The sequence below is a fragment of the Sturnira hondurensis genome, unplaced genomic scaffold, assembly GCF_014824575.4.
Source record: "Sturnira hondurensis isolate 20B ecotype Veracruz unplaced genomic scaffold, ASM1482457v3 Scaffold0008860, whole genome shotgun sequence".
NCBI classification, from domain to species: domain Eukaryota; kingdom Metazoa; phylum Chordata; class Mammalia; order Chiroptera; family Phyllostomidae; genus Sturnira; species Sturnira hondurensis.
In genome coordinates, this window is record NW_028081491.1 from 2,724,531 (window position 1) to 2,750,108 (window position 25,578).

The following is a 25,578-nucleotide window of genomic DNA, read 5'->3' on the forward strand; positions in this document are numbered from 1 at the left end:
AAGTGTGCAGTAAGTACTATAGTCCAATGGTGGTCAATGCACAGATTTCTTAAAACATTTTGATATAATTGTGTAGTATTTTTTTCATTTGTACCCAATGACATTGTTTCTTCTACTAAACCCTTTCCTGATTGAAAACTAAGAAACAAAACCCCCAAACCTGGATAACCATGTAATTGGGATTACATGAGAGAGTGCATTTAAAGCATGTTAGCGGAGTTGCTAACAAAGAATGGTCTCTCTGTTTGTATTCCAGAGTCACCTTCTAGGTCCATGTCTTTGAATGGAAGGCCCTGACACATGAGCGAGATTGCCTCAGCTGTCAGAGAGTCTGCTTGTCCTTACTGACCTAGACTCAGGTCTGTGAGCATCTTTCACTAAGCAGAGCAAGGCCATAGATAGCTTTGTCGTCACCAGTGTATCAGTGGCACTGGAGCAAATGTGGGTTGGAAGCTCTTCTGCCTTCCTGTGGGCTTTCACCGCAGCTGCTCTTCTAGTTTCCACCCTGTTGTGTGCCCCGAAAGAACTTTGGCATTTGCTGAAAGGTCGTCAGCTGCAATTTTAGATCACTGGGTAACTCGAACTAATAACATTTAAATGTAGCTGCAAGGAGGATAATTGTGCACTCATCTGTCAGCCTGGGCTAGATGGTGGCAGAAACAGGAGACCCTTCCTCAGCTCCTTTTATGGGAGAGCAGTTGACTGCTTATAATTAACTCTGAAGAATACTTCTTCCTCCTGATGCCTAAGTTATCCAGTCTTTTACTCATTCTTCACACCCACAGTGTGCTGGGCACTAGTGCCTCTCCCTGTAGTTGTTTTAAACCACTGGTTTGTTTGTTTCACTTCCAATCTGTTGTGAACAAATTATGTCTTATAAACATAATTAAAAGAATTACTGGAAAGGTCAATGAATACATGAAAAGATGTTCAACATCACTAATTATTAGGGAAATGCCAATCAAAGCCACAAGGAGGTATCATTTTATTGAACTCATCAGAATAGCTCTTATCAAAAAACAGAAAATAACAACAGTTGGTGAGGATGTGGAGACATTGGAACTCTTGTGCAATACATGTGGGAGTATAAATGGTACAGCTTCTATGGGAAAAGGTATGGTGGTTTCTCAAGAAGTTAAATATAGAATTACCATATGAGCTAGCAATTCTACTTCTGGGTGTGAACCCTAAAGGAAATGAACCCTAAATGAAATGAAATATCAAAGAGATATTCCTCCAACCACGTTCATAGCAGCATTATTCACAATAGCCAAAAGGTAGAAGCAACCTAAATGTCCACTGATGAATGGATAAGCAAAATGTGGTCTATTCATACAGTGGAATATTACTCAGTCTTAAAAAGGAAGGAAACTCAGACAAATGCTACAGTGTGGATAAACCTTGAAGATATTATGCTAAGTAAAGTAAGCCAGTCACAAAAAGACAAACATTTCATGATTCTGCCTATATAAATTACCTAGAATATTTAAATTCATAAAGACAGAAGGTAGAACAGTGATTACCAGGGGCTAAGGACTGAGTGGGAATTATTGTTTACTGGGCACAGTGCTTTATCCAGAAGATGAAAAAGTTCTGGAGATGTATGGTGGTTGTGAAATAATGCAAATGTACTTAGTGCCACTGAACTGTACATTTAAAAATAGTTGAAATGGTTAAAAAAAGTTACTGGAAAAGTGAAATTAAAAATAGTTATAAAATACAAGTATAGGTCCTGATTGTTTAGTGTTAGACTGTTATGTCAATTAAAATTAAATTACATTTCATTGTCAAATTTAAATTATATTTTAATATATATGATCAGAATAAACAGAATATATGAAAGTGTTACAGATATTTTTAAAAATTTTGAGCTTTTTTACCTACCTAGTAATGGACCAGCACAGTTTTCAGACTTCCCATGATCCACTTGAATTTTGCTTTACCATAAAGTGACTTTTAAAAAATGTACAGCTCTATGAATTCAAACACAAAGATTCAGGAACACATAGATTGGAGTTACCATCACTATAACCAGAATATAGAACAGTTCCTCCAGGCAAAATACTCCTGTTTTCTGTGTCCTCCCTTCACTCTTACGCCCTGGCAACCATGGACTTGTTCTCTATTTGCAATTTTGCTTTTTCAGGAATATCATACAAATGGAATCATATAGCACATAGTCTTTGGAGGCTGGCTTCTCTCACTAGCACAGTGCCTTTGAGATTCATCCCAGTGCTACATGTGACAATAGCTTGTTCCTTCTGATTGCTGAATAGTATTCTATTTTATAGACCTACAATGGTTTATCCATTCGCCCTTGAAGAGTATTTGTGTGCCTGCAATTTCTGACAAGTATAAATTCAGCTGCTAAAAATATTTGTGACTGGGTTTTTGTGTGGATGTACATGTTCATATCTAAGGAAGATGTGACGTCCACTTGGAGTGATACTGATTTGTGCCAATCATGCAGGAAACCCTTCATTAGATGACAATGTTAGATTTCAAAAGGAACCAGGAAACCAACCCATCAGGCCACTTTCTTCATCAGGCAGTCATTTACTGGCCCAGAACCAATTGCCATCTCATCCTGTAATTATGTCTGAAGAATCATAGTCGATTGCCTATGGGAAAGACAAAACTTAGTTATTTGTTAAGGCAATATGACTCATCAGGATCAAAGAAAGTTCCATGCTGCAGTAATCACAATTCCCTGAATCTCTAGGGAAGAAAAAACAGAGTTTTCTGGTTTATGAGGTCTTTCTAGAAAGTATCCAGCCATGTACTATGAAAAAGAGACATTTATTGAAGAAGATACAAGAAACATGCATAGGACAATGAGTCTCCTTCAAAGGAGGCACCTTGGGGTGCCTCTTCCACTGTCGAAAACACTCTGCAAAAATCTTTGTTGTAATCTCCATCAGCTGTCCCTTTGCATTTTCCTGAATCCCATTGACACTCTGAAAACTCTTCTCTTTCAAAGGTAATTTTAGTTTGGGGAAAAGCCAGAAGTCACAGGGCCCCAAATCTGGGCTGTGGGGGTGCTGAGTCACCTGGGTAATTTGGTGTTTAACAAAAAATCTCACGAGACATGGTGCATGAGTGGGTGCGTTGTATGATGAGGTGGCCAATCACCAGTTGCCCATAGCTGTAGCGGTTTTCGTAATATTGTATCTCTCAGCCTACAGGGACATTGAGGTAGTACTCATTAATTGTTTGGCCTGAGGGGTGTACTCATGATGGACAACTCCTTCCCAATCAAAAAGACAGTTAACATGGTCTTGATCTTGCTGAGACTTTGTTGTTCCTTCTTTGGGTGTGGAGAACAAGGTAACTTCCACTGGGATGACTGGGCCTTCATTTCCAGATCATAGCCATAGGCTGATGATTCATCTCTGGTTATGACCTTCCGGAAATCTGGTTCATTGGTAATGGTTTGAATCAAGTCATTAGCAACTGCAGCACGATGTTCCTTCTGCTCTAATAGCAGAAGCCACGGAACAAATTTTGCCATGACACATTTCATGCCAAAATCCTGCATCAAAATCGCAGACACAGTAGTTTTTAGAATCCCCAGATCAGCTTCTAGTTCTCACACTGTCAGTCACTGATCTTTGTCGATCGAACCCAGTAAGTCAACATTCTCAGGTGTTCTGCTTGTTGCAGGCCTTCCAGAGCATGGATCACTTTCAATAGATTCTTCAGCATCTTTGAAGTGTTTGTGCCACACTTTTATTTGTGCTGCACTCATTGCATTATCCCCGAAAGCCTCCTGAATCATTCGAATAGTTTCTGCAAAGGAATGTTCAAGCTTAATGCAAAATTTGATACAGGTTCATTGCTCTGTTTGCCCAGTCATTTTGAATGTGACAGCTGCACAGTACGCATGCTCACTCAATGGCATCCCCCCCCCCCACTGACTAGGAGGGCAGTGAAGTCATCATTGTTCACACATGTACATTCCAGTCCATGCTCCTTGGCTGCCAGATTACATTGGTGTCACACAAACCATTATCATTATATCAACAATGACTGGGCTTTTCCCTGATAGATCCTGGTGGTAACAAACTTTAAATGTTCTGACATAGCAGTTCCTCCTCTTGAGCTGTAGCTGTCTAAAGCCCTCACACAAGTGCAAGCACAAACATGAGAAAGCTTATTGCAGCATTGTCTGAAGAGTACACATTTCCAAAACAACCCAACTGTGCACACACATTGGGATACAGTATGTCTTTGTGTACCAATATGAATGTATTTTGAGATGTTCTGCTATGGAAGATATTAGACACTAGAATCAACATTCAGCTCTTGCAACAAGGGATCACTCTATGATACAAATCTGGCCAATTCTATGAAGTAGAAGTCTACTGAAATAGGGGCAAGGGGTGCGTTCTAGAAAAATTTTCTTTTTTTAAAGATTTTATTTATTTATCTTTAGAGGAGAAGGGGAGGAGAGAGGGAGAAAAATATCAATGTATGGTTGCCTCTCGTGTGTCCCCTGCCGGGAACCGGGAACTGGCCTGCAACCCAGGCATGTGCCCTGACTGGGAATCGAACCAAGATCGTGTGGTTCACAGGCCCGCGCTCAATCCACTGAGCTATACCAGCCAGGACAAAAAATTTTCTTTTTTAAATTTTAAAAATATATTTTATTCATGATGATATTACAATTGTCCCACTTTCTCCCCTTTATTCCCCTCTGCCCTGTATACCCCCTTCCACCTGCATTCTGCGCCCCCCTTTTAGTTAATGTCCATGGGTTGTACATATAAGTTCTTTGGCTTCTACATTTCCTATATTATTTTTAACCTCCCCCTGTCTATTTTGTACCTACCATTTATGCTACTTATTCCCTGAACCTTTCCCCTCTCTCCCCCTCCCACTCCTCCACTGATAACCCTCCATGTGATCTCCATTTCTGTCTGTTCCCCTTCTAGTTGTTTGCTTAGTTTGTTTTTTATTTTTATTTTTTTAGGTTTGGTTGTTAATAGTTGTGAGTTTGTTGTCATTTTACTATTCGTATTTTTGATCTTCTTCTTTTTCTTAGATAAGTCCCTTTAACATTTCATATAATAAGGGCTTGGTGATGATGAACTCCTTGAACTTGACCTTATCTGAGAAGCACTTTATCTGCCCTTCCATGTAAATGATAGCTTTGTTGATAGAGTCATCTTGGATGTAGCTCCTTGTTTTTCATGACTTGGAATACTTCTTTCCAGCCCCTTCTTGCCTGCAAAGTTTCTTTTGAGAAATCATCTGATCGTCCTATGGAAACTCCTTTGTAGGTAACTGTCTCCTTTTCTCTTGCTGCTTTTAAGATTTTTTTCTTATCTTTAATCTGGGCTAATGTAATTATGATGTGCCTTGGTGTGTTCCTCCTTCGGTCCAACTTTTTTGAGACTCTCTGAGCTTCCTGGACTTCCTGGAAGTCTATTTTCTTTGCCACATTGGGGAAGTTCTCCTTCATAATTTTTTTAAAATAAGTTTTTCACTTCTTGGTCTTCCTCTTCTCCTTTTGGCACTACTATGATTCAGATGTTGGAACATTTAAACTTGTCCTGGAGGTTCCTCTGCCTCTCCTCATTTTTTTTAATTCTTGTTTTTTCATTCTGTTCTAGTTGAATGTTTATTTCTTCCTTCTGCTCTAAACCATTGATTTGAGTCCTGGTTTCCTTCCCTTCACTGTTGGTTTCCTGTACATGTTCCTTTATTTCACTTTGCATACCCTTCACTTTTTCCTCTATATTGCAACCATACGCAACCAATTCTCTGAGCATCCTGATTGCCAGTGTTTTGAACTGTGTATCTTATAGGTTGGTTTTCTCTTCATTCCTTAGTTGTATTTTTTTTTCTGGAGTGTTGATCTGTTCTTTCATTTGGGCCATTTGTTTTTTCTTGGCACACCTGTTACATAGTGAGGGGCAGAGCCTTAGTTATTCACCAGGGCAGGGCAACCCACAGCACTGCATTGTGTTGTTGTATGTGGGAGAGGGGTCCAAGAGGAAGTAGTGTTGCTTGCTCGGGTCTTGGCCGGCTTTCAGTCACTTCCTCTGCTACCCACAAGCAAATTGGGCCCTCTTGGTGCTGATTCCCAGGTGGGTGGTTGTGTGTACATGCTAGGACCCTGTGGGTCTCTCCAATGAACTCTCCTGTGAGGCTGGGAATTTCTCCCACCACTTCAACCCTACAGGATTTTTCAGTCACAGGTTTTGAAGCTCTATTTCCCTGCACTGGAACCCTGGGTTGTGCAGTCTGTCTCACTCCCATTGTTCCTCCCAGTTTATTTGCACACAAATGTGGGACCACACTCTCTGTCAGCCGCCACCTGGCCTGGTCCGTCAGTTGCTGCCTTGCTGCAATGCCTCTCTGCCTGGCTGCCCATCTCCGCCTCTTCTACCAGTATGGAGGAATGTTTGTTCTTTATCTCCTTGGTTGTTGGACCTCCACACAGCTTGATTTTCTGTCAGTTCTGGTTGTTTGGGGGTTTTAAATTTGTTGTTGTCCTTCTTTTGATTGTGTGAGGAGGCACGGTGTATCTACCTGCTCTTTTCTAATAAAAGGAAACTGATATAGTTACAGCTGCACTTTCTTTCCTGCACAGTTCTTCAGTATAGGCTAGATGTTCATAGCCGTGGTGGCTATGTTGTGCCAATGAAATGACAAGCATGGGGCAAAAGCCAGCACAAAGGATCACAGAAAAGAGACAGAGATCCCTAATGGAACTTTTAAATGGCTAAATGAATGCCAGCAGCCACCTCCAACTGAACTTGAGAAAACAGGAGAAAAATGAATGATCACACAATTAAATCATTCTGAGTTTTCTATTACTTGCAGCTAAACACACTCTAATTGAAATAACTGTCAAAGGAAAATATCAAATTGCAGAGCAATGTGCATATTCTATTTTGTAAAATGAAATTATATACGTATGCATAATAATTACATATACATCAAGAAGTTGGAAGGGCAATAATAGCTAACAAGTATTGAGCATCTGTTGTGTACCAGGCACATCTTATCAATTTAATCCTCACAACTACTATATAAGACAGATGGATGTTTTATTATTATCCCATTTTAAAAGTGAGGAAACTGAGGCCTTATACAACTAGCAGATAACTAGCTGGGTACGCAGAGCCAGGTCTTTCTCTCCCTAGAGAAACAGCTTGGACCACCCTGTGCAGACCCCACCAGTGCCTGCTACTAATGTAGACACCCTCCTGCTGTAACTGCAATTATTTTTAGGGAGTGGGCTGGGGGATGGGCTGGTGGTGAGGACTTTTGCTTTATATACTTTCTTTATATACTTCTGCAGTGTTTCCTTTTCAATAAGCAGGCATTATTTTGTCATAAAAGTGTAAATCTAGAGAAACTGATAAAATAACCCTGGTGCTGTGCTAGGAATAGAATTTATTTCTTTCGGATTTGGGTATGTATTATGGATATCCATCCAGTTCTACATGTTTTGGGGGAAAGAAAAAGCATTCTTCAACTTGTATGAAAGAACCTTTCCTTGCTAAGGGGTCCCACGATTGCCATCACTTTATCTTGCCACCTATACCCCAGAGAAGATAACTGCCAATATGCTTTCTATAAACCACAGAGGAATTGGATTCTGTGCTACATGGATGCAAAGAATCCTTTCCAGTCCTTGAATAAAAAAATTTTATGGATCATCTCACAGTGGCTGCATTTCTCATCTCCCACCTATTACTAGACAGTTGCTTCGTAGGATCTTTAAAGAAAGCAGCTCATCAAGAGAAAATAGATCTGTGTCTCTGGGCTTCCCAGTTCTATTTACAGCTTGCTACTGCGCCTTGACAGCTTTCAGAAGAGTGTGCCAGAGAGATATCCTTGAGGCTTGCCCAGTTACCTCAATCACGTGGGCTGGGCAATTTTCTTTAAAGGTCCTGGGCCAGCTCTGATACCAGGGAGCTACAGCTCTTAAGAGACAAACAAGGCTTTCTGCAGGGAGAAAAGAAGGATTTGAAAAATAACCCGCCACAATGACAGACAGAAGCCCCTTCGAAACAGACGTGGTCACACTGACCCGCTATGTTATGGAAAGGGGGCGTCAGGCGAAAGGGACTGGAGAGCTCACGCAGCTGCTGAACTCCATGCTGACGGCCATCAAAGCCATTTCCTCAGCTGTGCGCAAGGCCGGCCTGGCCAACCTGTGAGTTCTGGGAGCAGGTGCGGGTACACAGAGCCACCCTGACACATGGGGATAGGGCCCAGGTGGGGTGTGGGCAAAGCGGTAGGCACTTGTCAGAAAATCTGGTCAAAGCTCTTTGCCTACGTGCCCTGGACAGAAGTTGCCTTTTAAGTTTCTGTCACGTGTGCTTTGATAAAGAGAACTTTGAATTGTTTCAAGAAAGAACAAAATACTTGGAGACACGTTATAGGGAAAAAATATATATATAATTTTTCCAGTTGCCATGTATTATAATGATAACAAGCTCAGTGGTTTGTTACATTAACACATATTGAATGATGGTGAGTTTCATATTTGCATTCTCACTGGCACAAAGAAAAAGCCAGGAGACTGGAGAGGTCTCTTTATGCGTTTTGCAGGAAGGAGCATTTTATTGTCCTGACCCTTGCCAATACATTAGGAGCTAGGAACCATTTACCAATGTAGGCCCCAGCCTACAAAACAACTCTTTAATTTCTCCTCTGTGAACAATTTTTTACCTTCTCTGCTTGGTGGGGAGAAAGCTGGGAGGACAAAATGCACAGTGTTCTGCACTTGGTTCTCGTCGGTCCTTTATACAAGCACAGGAGGCCAAGTTCGGGCTATGGCTGCTGATCAACAGGCAAGTGTCCAGTTTAAGTTTGTAACAAAATAAAAGGCAGTCTTCTCTGGGCTTCCCTTTTCATTGCAGTAATTCCAATGGAGTTCCTTTCAGAAGTCTAAGGGACTTATTATTAGTAGTAGTAGTAGTATTACTCCAAAATGAAGAAATAACAAAGACCAACATTTGAAATATTTTATTAACACTTTAGTGCTTTTAACACAAAAATGTGATAGCATTATACGACAAGATATAATCATCACAAGATAATTACATAATTATTTGTACAAGGCTTTGTGACCCAGTAATGGGATCCCGGTTAACATGCCTTATGATCAGCTTCTTCCCACACTGTGTATTGCTGTCATTTGGAGATAATGGCCAAGCTCTACACTTAAGGATGTTCATGAATGTGAGGTGCAGCCATTTGCCTCTGTCCTGCTTTGGTCAGACAATGAGGCTTGCTGAGTGACACTAAATAGTGACTTGGTCTCTGCCTGTATGTGGGCTCCACTTGGCTTAGTGCTCTTCCCTGCTGACCTCTCAGTATTATTGACCTATCCTTTGGGCCCCAGATCTGGGCAGGATGCTTGGTTGGGCAGCAGTTGCTGTGGTAGGGTTGTACCAGTCAGCTGTGGAACAGACTCTATGGCCATTCATTGTCCAGATGAAGTGGACTCAGTCAGGAACTGGATAATTAAGGTGCTCATCTGACTTGGCTCTTCCTTCCATGCGATCATGGGCAAGGATCTATTCTCGCTAGGACCTCAGTTTGTGAAATGGACAGGATCCCAAGAGTCCCTAACTTTCAGGGCTGTTGTAACTGTTAGCAAGTCCACGTGATGATTTCGATAGTGCCAACCTAAATGTGCAGTAAATACTTTTTATTTCCACAGTTTGAAGCCCCATTCCAGGGAAATTTGCCAGTTGGCTGGTCAATGCTGCAGACCGATCACTAGGTGGCAGGCGCAGCTGTGGAAACAAGACACCAGGATTCCCCACATTTTCTAGGGGGCTGAATTTCCCTCGGTCTGGTCGGGGCTCTACATTCTGCTGGTCCAGACAGCCTTCTTTCCCGTCTGGCCTTTGAAAGACACCCTAGCAGCAGGAGAAGCCCGTTGGTTGGGAATCCTTTCTAGCAAGATGCTGAGATTGTTTTAAGAGGCCCCTGGTATTGCTTCTCAGAGATCAAAACGGTAGCACTCGGTCCCAGAGGAGTTCTGCTCGGGAGAGTGGGATTTTCACGTGTACCTGCCACTTCCCAGTTAGGAGCCTCAAGTCCCTCACTCTTTGCATTTTCTTTTCGCGAAGATGCACTCTCTGTTAATGCACCTTAAAAGTGATGAGAAATTTTCATGGTTTCCTCCCTTTTCCTCCACTGCTTGCTGAAGGGAATGCTAGAATGCCTCCTCCGAAAAACTCTCCACAGCTTTTGTCAAAATGTTTGAACATCCTGCTTGAAAATGGCTGGGAAAGCTTTAGTGTAGTTAAAATGCTAGAAGGTATTGTCCTGTGGGTAAAATGCCCTAACCCACGCTCTCACTTGGAGCAGCAGGTAGGCAGTCAGGTCTCCTTGGGAATGTGCCTTCATCCTTTCTGGAAGGTCCGGTGTGGCTGTGGGTTTTTCTCAGCGGGATGCCCAGTACCTTGAGGGAGGGTGAGGGGAGCCTGTTGAGGGGGATGTAAAGGTGTGGTTTGTGGGGTGGTGGTGGGTGGTTTGCAAGCACAAGATAGACCTATTTCTCAACTCTGCCCACCACAGGGCTTGGGAACGCCAGCTCTTCATTCTCCAACAGCATCTGCTTCCAGAATCCACATTAAACAAGAGGTTGGGTTTGTGGTGCCTTTAAATTCCAATGCAGAACAACTCTGCTTTGTTGTTGCTGATGTTTATTTGCTTTTGTTTTGAACCTGAAACTACACTCTTTGTGGCCAGGCTACCAGTATTGTTTTACAAGATAGCTGGCTCAGTACATCACATCACAGCAGACATCACATCACAGGGCAGGGCTGTGTGGGAGGGAAGAGGCTGTGAGTCAGGGAAGAGAGTGGGAAATGACTTGTCCCCCTTGAGAGTAAATCTGAGGTTCTCAACTCAGGCCATCTGTTAGACCACCTGAGGATTCCAACAAATAAATGGTGTCAAAAAGGGAGGAGATTACTGTTCTGCTCTCACTTTTTTTGTCATTCAACGAGGATATATTAAGCACCTCCTATGTCTCTGGATACTATGGAAATAAATATAGTAGCTCCACTTCTTGCCTCAATGGACAGATAATTTAGCAGAAAAAAATATTCCCATGAACAGATTGTGAGCCAATGTGGATGGGACAGCAAGGGCGTGCCTGGTGTGTGGTGGGAACGTGAAGGGGGACCCAGGAAGCTTCCAGAGTGGGTTAGGGGACACAGTAGGGAAAAGCTGGTAGTGTGCAGGGGGTATTTCTGTAGGGAGAGAGCCATGTGTGAAGATGAAAAGGAGAGGAGCAGCTTGCTGGCTGTCAGTGGCCATAGGACCTCTGCAGCTGTTGGACTGCAGAAGGCTTAAGTTGGGGGTGGTCATGTGGTTCTTAGGAGAGAGAAGAGCATCCGGGTGGGGCAGTAAACCCAGGGGTTGATCCTAAGGCAGGTGTGTGCCCCATGGGTGGAAGAGTCCGGGAGCTGAGGCTGGCCAAGTGAGGGAGAGAGGCACAAGAGAAAGTGCCAGTGTGGAAACAGGTATTGCCAGTGGGTCCTGTGCAGTCCCCCTCCCACTGTGGGGACTTGGGGGTGCTGGGTGGACAAGTGATCTTCTATCAAGGTGGGAGGTGTGAAACCTTTGCATATTTAGTTCTCTGAAACACGAAGACTCTAGATAGAACTTTATAGTAATGTTCTTCCTGATATTGCATGAAAAGAGAGTGAAAACTATATTAAATTAGTTAGGTCTGTCTCCAGATTTCCTTTTTATTCAAGTAACACCACCCTAAAGCAGGGCAATTTTTTAATTCAGCCAAGCAGGCCACTATTTGAGGATGAATAACAAATATTGAAACCCTAGGCATGGAAAGTCTTGGTTCTTTATTATTTTTGGAGTCATTAATTATAGGACTGTGCCTCAGGCAGGTTTGCAATTTACAATTGTAAGACTGAATTCTGGTTAGCATGTTGGGAGGAGGGCAGACTAGGGTAATACCCTGGAGGTGTAAAGAAAGCAAGGATGAGAATCACTGGTGTGGGACAGGGCATACTTGTGATGATAACTTAGAGACTCAGGAACCATGAAGGGAAAGCCATACCCTGGTGGTGTGTTAGTGTCTGGACTTATTTGTTGGAGTTCAGGATCTTTTGGTGATGTCCAGTGATATGACTGAAAAGCATTTTTTTTTTTGTCTTCTCAGGTATGGGATTGCGGGGACCGTGAACGTGACGGGGGATGAGGTGAAGAAACTGGACATGTTATCTAATTCCCTGGTAATCAACATGCTTCAGTCCTCCTACAGCACCTGTGTACTGGTCTCAGAAGAGAATAAAGAGGCGATTATCACCGCCAAGGACAAGAGGGTGAGTGAGGGAGGCAGGGTGCAGCTCTGCTCATCACCACTAGATGATGATACTGAGTTGAGAAGACGGTTGCCTTGCATTTCTTTTGTTTCTGCGATTTTCCTCTACTGCTTAATTTTGTTTTCCAGAAACAACTGTATACATCTTTACTTAGAAGTCTTACGCTGTCTGGTAAAAAAATGACTCCATAACTAGCAGGTCAGTGATTCATTCAGGAGATAAATCATAGTGATTTACCAAAATTTCAGTAAATCAGTGATTTTGGTAAATGCCTCAGTGTGGCATACATGGGTTTTTGTTTAACCTGCTGGTCTGCAAGTGCAGGCATTTTGGGGAGACTTGAAAATCAGTAAGTTCAGTAAAGAGTTGAGTTCCTGGGAAGAGTCGTACTATATAGCCTCTAAATTTTTCCCTCCCCACTTCTTTTCACCCCGCCACCTCCACACACTTCCTCTCAAGGAGTTTATGGTTTCAACAGAGGTTTCTTTCTTCCCGACACAGTGTCAGACTAATACAGAAAAGAAAACATAAAGATGGTGGCTCTCTTGCCTCAGTACAGTGGTCAACTTGGTTAGTGCAGGGCATGGCTGGGAGGGTCCATATGCACTCTGGTTTCATGAGCAGTTTACTAAAGAAAGAGGTTGTTTGGTGGTCAAAACATTCAATCACGTTCTCCTGCTGATACAGTAATACAAAATACAGACTGAGACTATCGTCCCTTGCTTTATATATTGGGTGTTGGAGACAAAGTGCCGTTTCTTTTTGATTAGCTGGTAGTGTGGAAAAGGTAAAGACAAATTTACTAAGCACCAGCCATATGCCAGGGACTGTGCAAAGCACTTTACTCCTCTTGTGTCACATAATTGAAGCTAAATCACACCTATTCTTTTCAACTTTCATATGACCCTCAAGTCTCTTTCCAATATGATCTACCATTTTCTTTCCCAGCTGGCCTGAGCTACACAGGACTTCATGCTAGTTCCTGAATACTCCATGCCTACTCCCATATGAATTCCTTAAACACGTTCCAATATATGCTAGATGCCCAACAAATCTGTTGAATGAATACACGAATGAAATGACAGGCTAAGTTGGATTATCTGCAAGGAGAATGGGAAATATCCAAGTCTATGAATTACCCCACTAATTTGTGCTCTTTCCTTCCATCTTTGCCCACCCCAGTTGAACAAGGTGATTAAAAAAGGAAATAAAATTCAACTTCAGCAACGGAAAAGTAATTTTAGTGACAGTAGAAGTGACTCCCATTTTACTTCAAGTTTTTTTTACTTTGTTTAGTTAATAGAAGGGGATACTCCAATCCCCATCACTAAGGCTCTCATAGGGCCTTGCACAAAGGAGGCCTGTAAAAGTATCTGGCGATTTCTTCCCATGAAGTGTTGGCTGAAGTTGTCTGTGACAGACAACCCACAGCAATGTGGGGACGTGTGAGGGACATGGTGTCACAAGACCCCACCTCCTCCGTCTTCTGGTCTTCATGTCAGACATGTGGGTTGGATACAGCAACATGCAGAAGAGTATTTTTATTTTATCTATGCATACCAGCTGTTTATACCTACCAGCTGTCTTAATAAAATGGACCCAAAGGCCCTGGGACATTGCTCTAAGATTTTCCATTTTTCCCCAGAAATACTCTAAAATGAAAAAAAAAAGCATATTTGGGAAGAGGATCAGAAAGAATTGTCAGTAAATCTGTAACTGACATGACTCTCAATGTGGGTGGAGTGAGTCTGAGTTTGTTTTCAGTTTCTCCACCTCTTCCCCGCAAAATGCCCTTTTCAGACCTTGTTACCTTTCACCCCCTCAGCAGTTCTAAGGCCCCATGGACCCAAATAGGAAGGGATGGTGGAGCCAGAGGAGGTAGAAGGAAAGCTTTTTGGAGGTAGAGCGAAGTCCGTTGCCCTGTATGGCCATATATAATTTGTTGTTGGCAGATAGGCCCTGACCTGTACAATTTATATATGCTGATACACTTCACCCTCCTTAAGTAATTACATTTTTTTGCTAAGAATATTCCTTTGTTCTCAGTTGCTTTTGGGTGTTGTATTATCTGCCCCTCACAGCTACATAGACTGTGTTGATCTGAAGTGGTTCTTCCTTCTGTGCATTTAGGGGAAATATGTGGTCTGCTTTGACCCACTGGATGGATCTTCCAACATCGACTGTCTGGCCTCCATTGGAACTATATTTGCCATCTACAGAAAGGTGAGTAGACAGTCTGATCTTTAATGCCTTGTTTCTCTGGTGGTTTCTGGAAGCTTCCTGGCCTGGGAGCACAAGTCTGGAGTTCTAATCTCTATCCTCCCACTAAGTAGGCAGGCCACTCTAGGCAGATCGTGAACCTCACTTTGCCTCAGACTCCTTACTGGAAGAATTGAATTGATAGTTTTCTCTCTGCCTTCTTCACTGCATTCGTGGGAAGGTAAAGTGAGAGGACAGATGGGGTGGTGTATTGAAAACCTGAATGAGACAAAATGTCAGACACGGTATTAGGTTCCAGGTGACATTTGTTTCTTCTTTATGGATCTCAAATCTGGCTGCATTACTTTTCTATCACTGCCATAGCAATTTATACACTTTTAGAGCTGAAAATGACACCCACTTCAATTTCTCCCTTTGAGGTACAACTTACAGATAAAAATAAAGAGATAGGTGGTGTGATATTTATGAGATTCTGGAAAAAGACAACCAGTTGTACCTTTGAAGTAATTCACGTTGGTGTTTCTATCATGGTTATTGCTCTTGACTGCTGAGCCTGAGTCAGACGCTGCTCTTCCCACCTGTAAGCACAGTGCTCCCAGGTCAGTCCTCACCTCAGCCCTGGAGGCAGCTACACATATTATTGTACTGATTTTTTAAAATGGTGTACAAATGGAAACACAGAGTAGGTAACTAACTTGACTAAAATCATCAGTCAGGCCAGGAATTCAAAGGGACATCATAACTTCACCATCACAGCTTTTAATAGCTCCCTCCCATGGTTTTATTGAATTGTAATTGACATATCATAATGTATTAGTTTTAGCTGTATAACATCATGATTTGGTATATGTATTATTATGAAATGATAAACACAATAAGTTTATTTCACATGTGTCACCTTATATAGTTATAATTTTTTTCTTGTGATGGGAATTTTTAAGATATACTCTCATTTACCAACTTTCAAATACACAGTACTACATTATTAACTTTGGTCACCATGCTGTATATTACATGCTCAGAACTTACTTATCTTATAACTGTAAGTTTGTACCTTTTGATCACCTTCACCCATTTCTTCCCCCCATCTCAATCTCTTGCCTCCATCAATCACCAACCTGCTGTCTGTTTTTATGAGTTCTTTTTTAATATATAGAATCAATATGTAAGTGAATTCATGTGGTATTTGTCTTCCTCTTACTGACTTATTTAACTTAGCATAATGCCTTCAAGGTCCATTCATGTTGCTGCAAATGGCAGAATTTTCTTTCTTTTTTATGGCTGAATAACATTCCATTATATATATATATGAAGTGATAAAGAAATGTGGTGTGTGTATATATATGTGTGTGTATATATATATATATATACCACATTTCTTTATCACTTCATCTATCTGTAGAAACTTAGGTTGTTCCATATCTTGGCTTTTTAAAATAATGTTGCAATGAACATGGGGGTGCAGATATATCTTCACGAGAGTGATTTAACTTCCTTTAGATAAATACCCAGAAGGGGAATTGCTAGATTATATGATAATTCTATTTTTAATTTTTTGAAGAACCTCCATGCTATTACCATAGTGACTGTACCAATTTATGTCCCCATCAATGGTGCCCAAAGATTTCCTTTTCTCCACACCCTTGCCAACACTTGCTATCTCTTGTCTTTTTGATGATATCCATTCTAACAAATATGAGATGATCTTTCATTGTGGTTTTGATTTACATTTCCCTGATAATTGGTGATTTTTGAGCATCTTTTCATTTACTTGTTAGTGCTTCATATATGTTCTTTGGAAAATGTCTATTCAATTTCTCTGTCCACTTTTTAATCATATTGGGTTTTTTGCTACTGAGTTATATGAGTTCTCTTTATATTTTGAATATTAAACCCTTATCCTATGTATGATGACTTAATAGCTTCTTAAAGTCAACTGTTTTAAAAACGAAGAGAAACAATGGGGGAGGCTGTGCAAGTGCAGGGGCGGGGGAGTATATGGGATATCTCTGTATCTTCATCTCAATTTTTCTGTGAACCTAAAATTGTTCTAAAGATATACGGTATTTAAAACAAAAGGGTGGAATATTATTATACATAATATAGGATATTCACACTTGAATTTACATGATTTTGAACACAGACATTCTGTCTTAAAGTTAAGTATAGGCTTTGTAGGCTAGTCAAAATAACCATGGATTATCTCTGAAAGTATTTCTAAAGAAGAGGAGGAAATTTAAGAAAATAATAAATCTTTTTAAGATGGAAATGATGAAAACAAGAGAAATGAAGAGACAATTTTGTGATGCTTCAGCAATGCCTAGTAAGAGAGAAGCTTGCTTTAAAGATTGCATGGGGCTGTCACAGCATCTCAGACACCTGTCAGCACCAGGGTCATGCACATTTCTGACAAGGGCTTCTGGGATTCTCTGATAAGCACTGAGATAGAAGTTTCAGGGTAGTCAGAGAATTGTCAGAGTTATCTTCTTCCCTTTTTCTCTAAGGAGAAATGCTGAAAACCAAATACGACATCATGTACTGTTTTCAGCCATCTGCCATGCAATTACCTTTTTCTTGAAATTGACATTTTCCATTTCCAACAAAGTCATGAATTACACAAAATGAAAACTCTCTTACTATAAAACATCCATAAGTGCTGGGTAAAATATATCATCCATGCCTTTACAAGCATAGCAGAGCTCATTGAAATGAACAAGTGATAAACACAAGATAAGGGTCAGGGACCAGAATCACAGGAAACAAAACCAGAGTGCTGAGGAGGATACTGATGCTGAAGTTGTCCTGATGGGAAGAGTGGGTCTATTAAGCTGATTATCTAAGGGTATGGGTTTTAACACCCTTACAGCATCAGGAGACCTCCTTCCCTCTGTGTTATGGCTAACTTTCCCCCTAAAGTCTACTCTTTTGTTGACATAAGGGTAGATAAACAAATGAAACACAAAAGAGAGTCCAGAAATAAACCCACACATGTATGGCCACATGACCTATGAAAAGATAACACTGAAGTTCAATTTGTACAGGGTGATATTTTTAATAAATGATGCCATGCCAACTGTATATGTGTATGAGAAAAAAATTAACTTTGAGCCCTACCTTGTACCACATACAAAAATTAATTAAAGAAATATTAGATACTTAATTGTAAAATATAAAACTCTTAGAAAAAACACAGGAGAATATCTTCATGCCACTGGAGAAATTAAGATTTCTTAAAGAGGACACAAAAATTACTAGCCATGAAAGCAAAGGCTAATGAACTGGACATAAGAATTTTTGTTCATCAAAAGAAAAGATTAAGAGAGTGAAAAGGTGACTTCTGGACAAGATGGAGGCATAGATAGATACACTTTGCTACCTCACACAACCAAAAGAAGGAAAACAACAAATTTAAAAACAAAAAATAACCAGACCTGCCAGAAAAATCAAACTGTATGGAGGTGTGACAACAAAGGAGTTAAAGAAAAAACATTCATCCAAACCGATAGGAAGAACAGAGACAAACAACTGGGATGGAGAGGACCTGTGAGAAGGCCGTGGCTAGAGGACCAGGGTGGGGGGCGGCAAGCAGCAACTGGTGGAGTGGGTGGTCTACATTTGCATGCAGATAAACCAGGAGAAACAACTGGGGAGTGAGTGAGACAGCCCTGTAACTGAGGGTTCCAGTGTGGGGAAATAAAGCCTCAAATCCTGTGACTGAAGAAACCTGTGGGAGTTACTGCAGTGGGAGAAACTCCCAGCCTCACAGGAGGGTTTGTTGGAGATACCCACAGGGTCCTAGAATGTACACAAACCCACCCACCAGGTAAGCAGCACCAGAAGGGCTCAATTTGCTTATAGGAAGAGGAGGAAGAGACTGAAAGTCTGCTGAGAGCTGAGCAAGTGGCACTGTTCCTTCTTGGACCCCTCTCCCACATAGGGAGCCACATGCAGCACCCGGGTTGCCCCACCCTGGCAAATACCTGAGGCTCTGCCCCTGACTACATGACAGCTATGAAGAGACAAAAAAATATGGCCCAAATAAAAGAACAGATCAAAGCTCCAGAAGAAATACAACTAAGCAATGAAGAGATAGCCAACATATCAGATGCACAGTTCAAAAATGCTGGTAATCAGGATGCTCACAGAAATGGTGGAGTATGGTCACAAAACAGGAAAAAGTGAAGGCTGTGAAAAGTGAAATAAAAGAAAATTTAAAAAACCAAAATATAAAAAAAACAGAAAAAAAAGAAAATGTACAGGGAACTAACCGTGAAGAGAAGGAAACTGGGGCTCAAATCAATGGTTTGGAGCAGAAGGAAGAAATAAACATTCAACCAGAACAGAATAAAGAAATAAGAATGAGGAGAGACTTAGGAACTTCTGGCACAACTTTAAACATTCCAACATCTGAATCATAGGGGTGCCAAAAGCAGAAGAGGAAGAGCAAGAAATTGAGAACTTATTTAAAAACATGATGAAGGAGAATGTCCTTAATCTGGCAAAAGAAACAGACTTCCAGGAAGTCCAGAAAGCTCAGAGAGTCACAAAAAAGTTGGACCCAAGGAAGCACACACTAAGGCACATCATAATTACATTACCCAAGATTGAATACATGGAGAGAATCTTAAAAGCAGCAAGAGAAAAGGAGACATTTGCCTACAAAGGAGTTCTCACAAGACTGTCATCTGATTTCTCAAAAGAAACCTTACAGGCAAGAAGGGACTAGAACGAAGAATTCCAAGTCACTGAAAGCAATCACCTACATGCAAGATTACTCTATCAGCAAAGCTATCACTTAGATGGAAGGGCAGATAAAGTGCTTTTCAGATAAGTTCAAGTTCAAGAAGTTCATCATCACTAAGTTCTTATTATATGAAATGTTAAAGGGATGTATCTATGAAAAAGAAGAAGATAAAAAATACAATTAGTAAAATGACAACAAACTCAGAACTATCAAAAACTGAACCTAAAGAAAACAAAAACAAACTAAGCAAACAACTACAACAGGAACAGATTCACAGGAATAGAGATCATATGGAGAGTTATCAGCAGGGAGGTGGAGCAGGGGAGAATGAGGGAAAAGATACAGGGAATAAAAAGCATAAATGGTAGGTACAAAATAGACAGGGGAAGGTTAAGAATAGTGTGGGAAATGTAGAAGCCAAAGAACTTATATGTATGACCCATGGACATGAACTAAGGTGGGGGAATGATGGTGGGATGAGGGTACATGGAAGAGGGAAATAAAAGGGAGAAAAATGGGAGAACGATAATAGCATAATCAATAAAAGGTCTTATTAAAAAGAGAATGAAAAGGCAACCACAGACTTGTAGAAAATATTTGTAATACATACATCCAAAAAAGATGCAGACACATAGATGCAGAATAAATGAAGAATTTGTATAATTCAATAAAAAGTACTGTCAATTTAATTAAAGGAATGGCTAAAGGCTTTAACAGGCACTTCAAAAAAGAATCCCCCCCCCCAGTTAATAAGCACATGAGAAATACTCAACATCATTGTTCATCAGGGAAATGGACAGTAAAATGACAGTGAAACATCATTTACCCCTCCAGAATGGCCAAAAGACTACCACTACTAAATGTTGATAAAGAAACTGGAATTCTTATACATTATTAGTGGGAGTAGAATATGATACAAACACTTTAAATAACTTGATAGCACCTGCTAGTGCTAAACATAGTTATACACTATGGCCCAGTAAGTAGGCACCCAGGATAGATGCATGCTTGTGTCTGTCAAAAGATGTGTACAGGTTATTCATAATAGTCCCAAACTTAAAAATTCAAATACATATCTACATTAAAATGACTAAATAAATTGTGATATATTCATGCAACAGGAAACTACATAGCAATGAAAAGGAACAAACTCCCAAGAGAGGCCTCTGACTTCCAGTTAAGATGGAGGTGTAGGTAAATATGGCTTTCCTCCTTGAAAAGCCACATCAAAATTACAACTGAACAATAGAAAAAACATCAATCAGAACCATCTGAAATCAAGTTGAATGGAAATTTAACAACTCTGGAATTAAAGATACCCCTTTCATGCAGACTGCTCGGAAGGGTTGAGACACTGAATGGGCTGGTCCCACACCCACAGGTGGTAGATAAAAATTCAGGAGAGATATCTTGGGAGTGAGTAGTCGCAGCTCCACATCAAGACCTCCAGCCAAGGGTTCCAGTGCCAAGATGATAAGTCCCCATAACTTCTGGCTGCAAAAAACCAGTGGGGATTGTGTCTGTGGAAGAATCCTTGGAAGTCCCAAGCAGTTCCTCTTAAGTAATCTGTACACAAACTTACTCAACATACTCCTTCTGACCTCCAGCACTGGGGTAGAAGCACGAAAGACACAGTGGCACACAAGGAGGAACTGAAGTGTATGGAGTCAAGGCAAGAGCTGGGGAACAGCTTTCTCCTGACAGAAAGGTGAGCAGAGGCCATGGTTCCTTTTCTGAACTCTCCTCATACAGATCCACATAGCCTTCAGGTGGGTGCCATATCTGGGAGTCCACCAGCCTGTCTAACATTATTTGCCCAGCCCTGGAGATCTTCTGAGGCTTTGCCTCACCCAACTTATGGGTCCACCCAAGCTACGCACAGTGACTTTTACATATGAATGGCTGGACTTGGCTCATGCTTTATAATCCCAAAAATCTCTAAAACAAGCAACAGCCAGCATCAGTAAGCCCCCAACCCCAAACCTCTTCATAAGTGGCTCTAGGCCTGGCTTCACCTGAGAACTTCCAAACCCAGCATAAGTAGCAGCCATCTTCAGATTACTTTGTAGCTCATGCATGGTAGCTCTGGGCAGAACACAGGTGGGGACTGACCTTAGTCCACAAACCCGGTGGACAGCTACAGACCATGTCAGAGCACCACCACCCTGCTCCTGCACAGCTAATCCTCCATGGCAGGCGGAGGCTGGTGGTCAGTGGTCATAGGCAGTCCTTGCATCTGACTGGCCTGGGTAAAACCCTCCCATTGGCTTGCCAATGGCAATCAAGGCTCAACTACAAGAGGAAAGTGTACTCAACCCACACAGAGGGTGCACCTTGAGTACCCAGCTTGGGTGAAAGGAGAGGCAGTATTACTGGACCCTACAAGACATCTACTACATTAGGTCATGCTACTAAGGCAGGGAGTCATAGAAACTCTACCTAATACATAGAAACAAACACAAGGAGGCTCCCAAAATGAGGAGACAAAGAAACATGGACCAAATGAAAGATCAGACCAAAACTCCAGAAAAAGAACTAAACAAAATGGAGATAAGCAATCTATTAGATGCAGAGTTCAAAACAATGATTATACAGATGTTCAAAGAACTTAATGAGGACCTCAAAAGCATAGAAAAGATCTAGTCAGAAGTGAAGGACACATCAATTAAAATAAAGAACAATTTACAGGGAAACCACAGTAGAATGGATGAAGCCAAGAACCAAATCAGAGATAGAACATAAGGAAGCACAAAACAGCCAATCAGAACAAGAAGGAAAAAGAATAGAAAAAAATGAGGATAGCATAAGGAGTTCTGGGACAACTCAAGCATTCTAAAATTCACATTATAGAGAAAAGGAGGCAAGGAGAAGAGAAAGAGCAAGAAATTGGATATCTATTTGAAAAAATAATGAAAGAAAACTTCCCTAATTTGGTGAAAGAAGTAGACCTGCAAGTCCAGGACACACAGAGAGTCTCAAACAAGATCCATGCAAAGAGGCCCAGTCCAAGACACATCATAATTAAAATGTCAAACTTAAAATAAAGACAGAACCTACAAGCAGCAAGAGAATAGCAGTTAATTACCTACAGGGTAGTTTCCATAAGACTGTTAGGTAATTTCTCAAGAGAAAGTTTGCAGACTAAAAGGGATTAGCAAGAAATATTCAAAGTCATGGAAAGTTGAGTCCTACATGCTCTGGCTGGTATAGCTCAGTGGATTGATCACAGGCCTTCGCACTAGTGATGCTGGTTCGGTTCCCAGTCAGGGCTTATGCTTGGGTTGTAGGCCAGGTCCCCAGTAGGGATGTGCAAGAGGCAACCACACATTGATGTTTCTCTCTCCCTCTTTCTCCTTCCCTTCCCCCTCACTAAAAAGAAATAAAAATCTAAACAAACAAACAAACAAACAAACAAAAGGTGGGGACCTACAGCCAAGATTGCTCTACTCAGCAAAGCTGTCATTTAGAATCAAAGAGCAGTTAAAGAGCTTCCCAGACAAGAAAAAAACTAATGAATTTATCACCACCAAATCATTATTATATGAAATGTTAAAGGTAATTTCAAAGGGCATATAGAGAGCTTCCCAGATAAGAAAAAACTAATGAGTTAATCACCACCAAATCATTATTATATGAAATTTTAAAGGTAATTACTTAAGAAAACAAAGATCAAAACTAGAAGCAATAAAAGGCAATAAACTTATATCTGTCAACAATTGAATTTACAAAACAAACTAAGCAAATAAAAAGAACAAAGTCTGAATCACAGAGAGCATTTTGATGTTTGCCATAAGGGAGGGGTGTGTAGCAGAAGGAGCAAAGAGGTGAGAGGGTTAAGAGGTACACACAGATAATTACAGAGCAACCATGGTGATGTAAAGTACGCTATAGGAAATGAAGTAGCCAAAGAACTTATATGCATGACCAATGGACATGAATACAGGTGTATTGCTGAGGGAATGGGCAATGCTGGGTGGAAGGGGGTGCTGGGTGAAGGGCATCCGAGGGATAACACTGGGACAACTATAATAGCATAAACAATAAAATATAATTTTAAAAAAGATAAAACTCATGCTATGAGCAAAAATATAAATATAATCATGTAATGTTGTAAAACATATGTAAGACATTAATATCTTTTACATGTAAAGAGCTACTAAATCAATGATAAGAAGGTGAATATCTTGATAGAAAAACAGGCAAAGACATGAAAGAAGCAACTTACAAAATAAGAAATAAAAATGGTCAATAAACATTAAAAGTTTAGCTTGTTAACTATAAAATAAAAATGAAACAAAATAGATGTCACATTTTAACCTATCAAATTGGCCAAGTTGAAAAAACAATAGTAGCTTATGTTTATTTACTTGCACATTGAATTAAAATGAACATTCTTAGCAGTGGTATGGGTGATGGCAAGGCTCCCCAACTCAGGTAAACAGCAATCAATCAAAACAACAGGGCAAGCCATGAATATGCACAGCAGAGAGCCCTGCCTGGAATAAAAGGAAAGTGGCCGAGTGTTGCATCACACATGATCACAGGGTTCACCAGCCCGGTCCAGGTTTCTGAAGCAGTTAATCAAACACAAACTTTCAGCTGCCCTCCCCATCTCTGGTGTGGCTATGAACAGCCAGAACTGACCATGGGCAGCCAGAATAAGGAGGCACATACAAGTGTGCACACTAGGCTGCACTAGCTTAAACCAATTCCTTCTTGCCAGGTGGCACTTCAGGCACCACGTGAATTCCCCTGAATTCAATCAGACTCTCAAAACCACCTAGTTCACAGACTACACAGAGGCCACTTCTAAACAAGGCCAATTTTTCAAAATTGGGAGACAGAGCTGTTTCAGCTAACTCCTAGGAATAAACACATAGAGTCAAACAAAACAGGGAGACAGAAGAATATGCTCCAAATGAAGGAACCAAAGAAAAAAACAACAACAAAAACAAAAAAAAAAGCTCTAATAAAACAGAGATAAGTCATTTCCCTGGTGAAGAATTCAAATAAATAATCATAAAGATGCTAAACAAACTTGAAAGTAGAAATAGAAAAACTCAGAGAGAAATTAGCAAAGATTTAGAAAATATAAAAAAGAACCAATCAGAAATAAAGAATACAATAAATGAAATGAAAAGCACACTAGAAGAAATCAACTGCAAATTAGTTAATATGGAGGAACAGATTAGCAACCTGAAAAGACAGAATAATGAAAATCATTCAATCAGGACAGTTAAAACATGAGATAATTTTTAAAAAGAGGATTATATAAGAGAACTATGGGACAACATTAAGCACATTACTATTCACACTGTGAATATCAGAAGGAGGAAAGAGAAAAGGGGGCAGACAGTATATTTGAAGAAATGATGGCTGAAAACTTTTTAACTCTGGGGAAGTAAAAAGGCAATTAGATACAGGAAGCATGGAGAGTTCCAATAAAGATGAACTGAAAGAGGCCTACATCAAGACATATTGCAATTAAAATGGCAAATATTAAGGATAAAGAGACAATCTCAAAGGCAACAAGAGAGAAGCAATGAGTTACAAACAAGGGAAGTCCTGTAATGTCATCACTTGGTTTTTCAGCAGCAACTCTACATGCCAAAAAGGAGTGGCAGGAAATATTTAAAGTGCTGGAAGAAAAGAACTTAAAATGCAGAATACTATACCTGGCAAGGTTGTAATTTAGAATTGAAGGAGAGAGAGTTTCCCAGAGAAGCAAAAATTAAAGGAGTTTCACATCTCTAAATCAGCTTTACGAGACATATTAAAGGATCTTCTTTATGCAGAAAAAGAAAGCCATTATCAGAAATAAGAAAATACAGGAAAGAAAAAAATTGGTAAAGGCAAATATATAATAAACACAGTGAACCAACCACTTAAAAGAAGGTTAAAAGACAAAGTAGCAAAATTAACTATAATGACCATAAATACATGAAGAAAGATATAAAATATATGGTGTTAAAAACATTAAGTGTGAAGGGAGTAGTGATTTTAGAATGTGTTATCAGCTTAAAATTAACTACTACAGATGTGGATGGATATATATGAACCTCATGGTAGCCACACACCAAAAATCTACAAACCACCACCCCCCCAAATAAAGAGAAAGGAACTCAAAGAAAACACTGAAGAAGACCAGCAAGCCAAAAGAAAAGAGATCAAGAGAAGAATGGAACAGAGAAGAACTACCAAAAAAAAACCCCAAAAACCCAACCAAACAAACAAACAAACAAAAAACCCTCCCAAAACCAACTAACAAAAATGATAATATGA

At 40.5% G+C, this 25,578-nt stretch overlaps 1 protein-coding gene across 1 annotated transcript in view; it reads left to right on the forward strand.

Annotated features, from left to right (window-relative positions):
• Window positions 1–7,918: 7,918 nt before the first annotated feature.
• The window catches only part of FBP2 (fructose-bisphosphatase 2), a 44,098-nt gene continuing 26,438 nt past the window's right edge, over window positions 7,919–25,578 (forward strand). Inside the window, exons 1-3 of the mRNA XM_037056218.1 lie at window positions 7,919–8,173; window positions 12,170–12,332; window positions 14,463–14,555. Coding sequence (XP_036912113.1) covers window positions 8,004–8,173; window positions 12,170–12,332; window positions 14,463–14,555 — 426 coding nt within the window. The 5' untranslated portion in view covers window positions 7,919–8,003. The remainder of the gene's footprint in view (window positions 8,174–12,169; window positions 12,333–14,462; window positions 14,556–25,578) is intronic.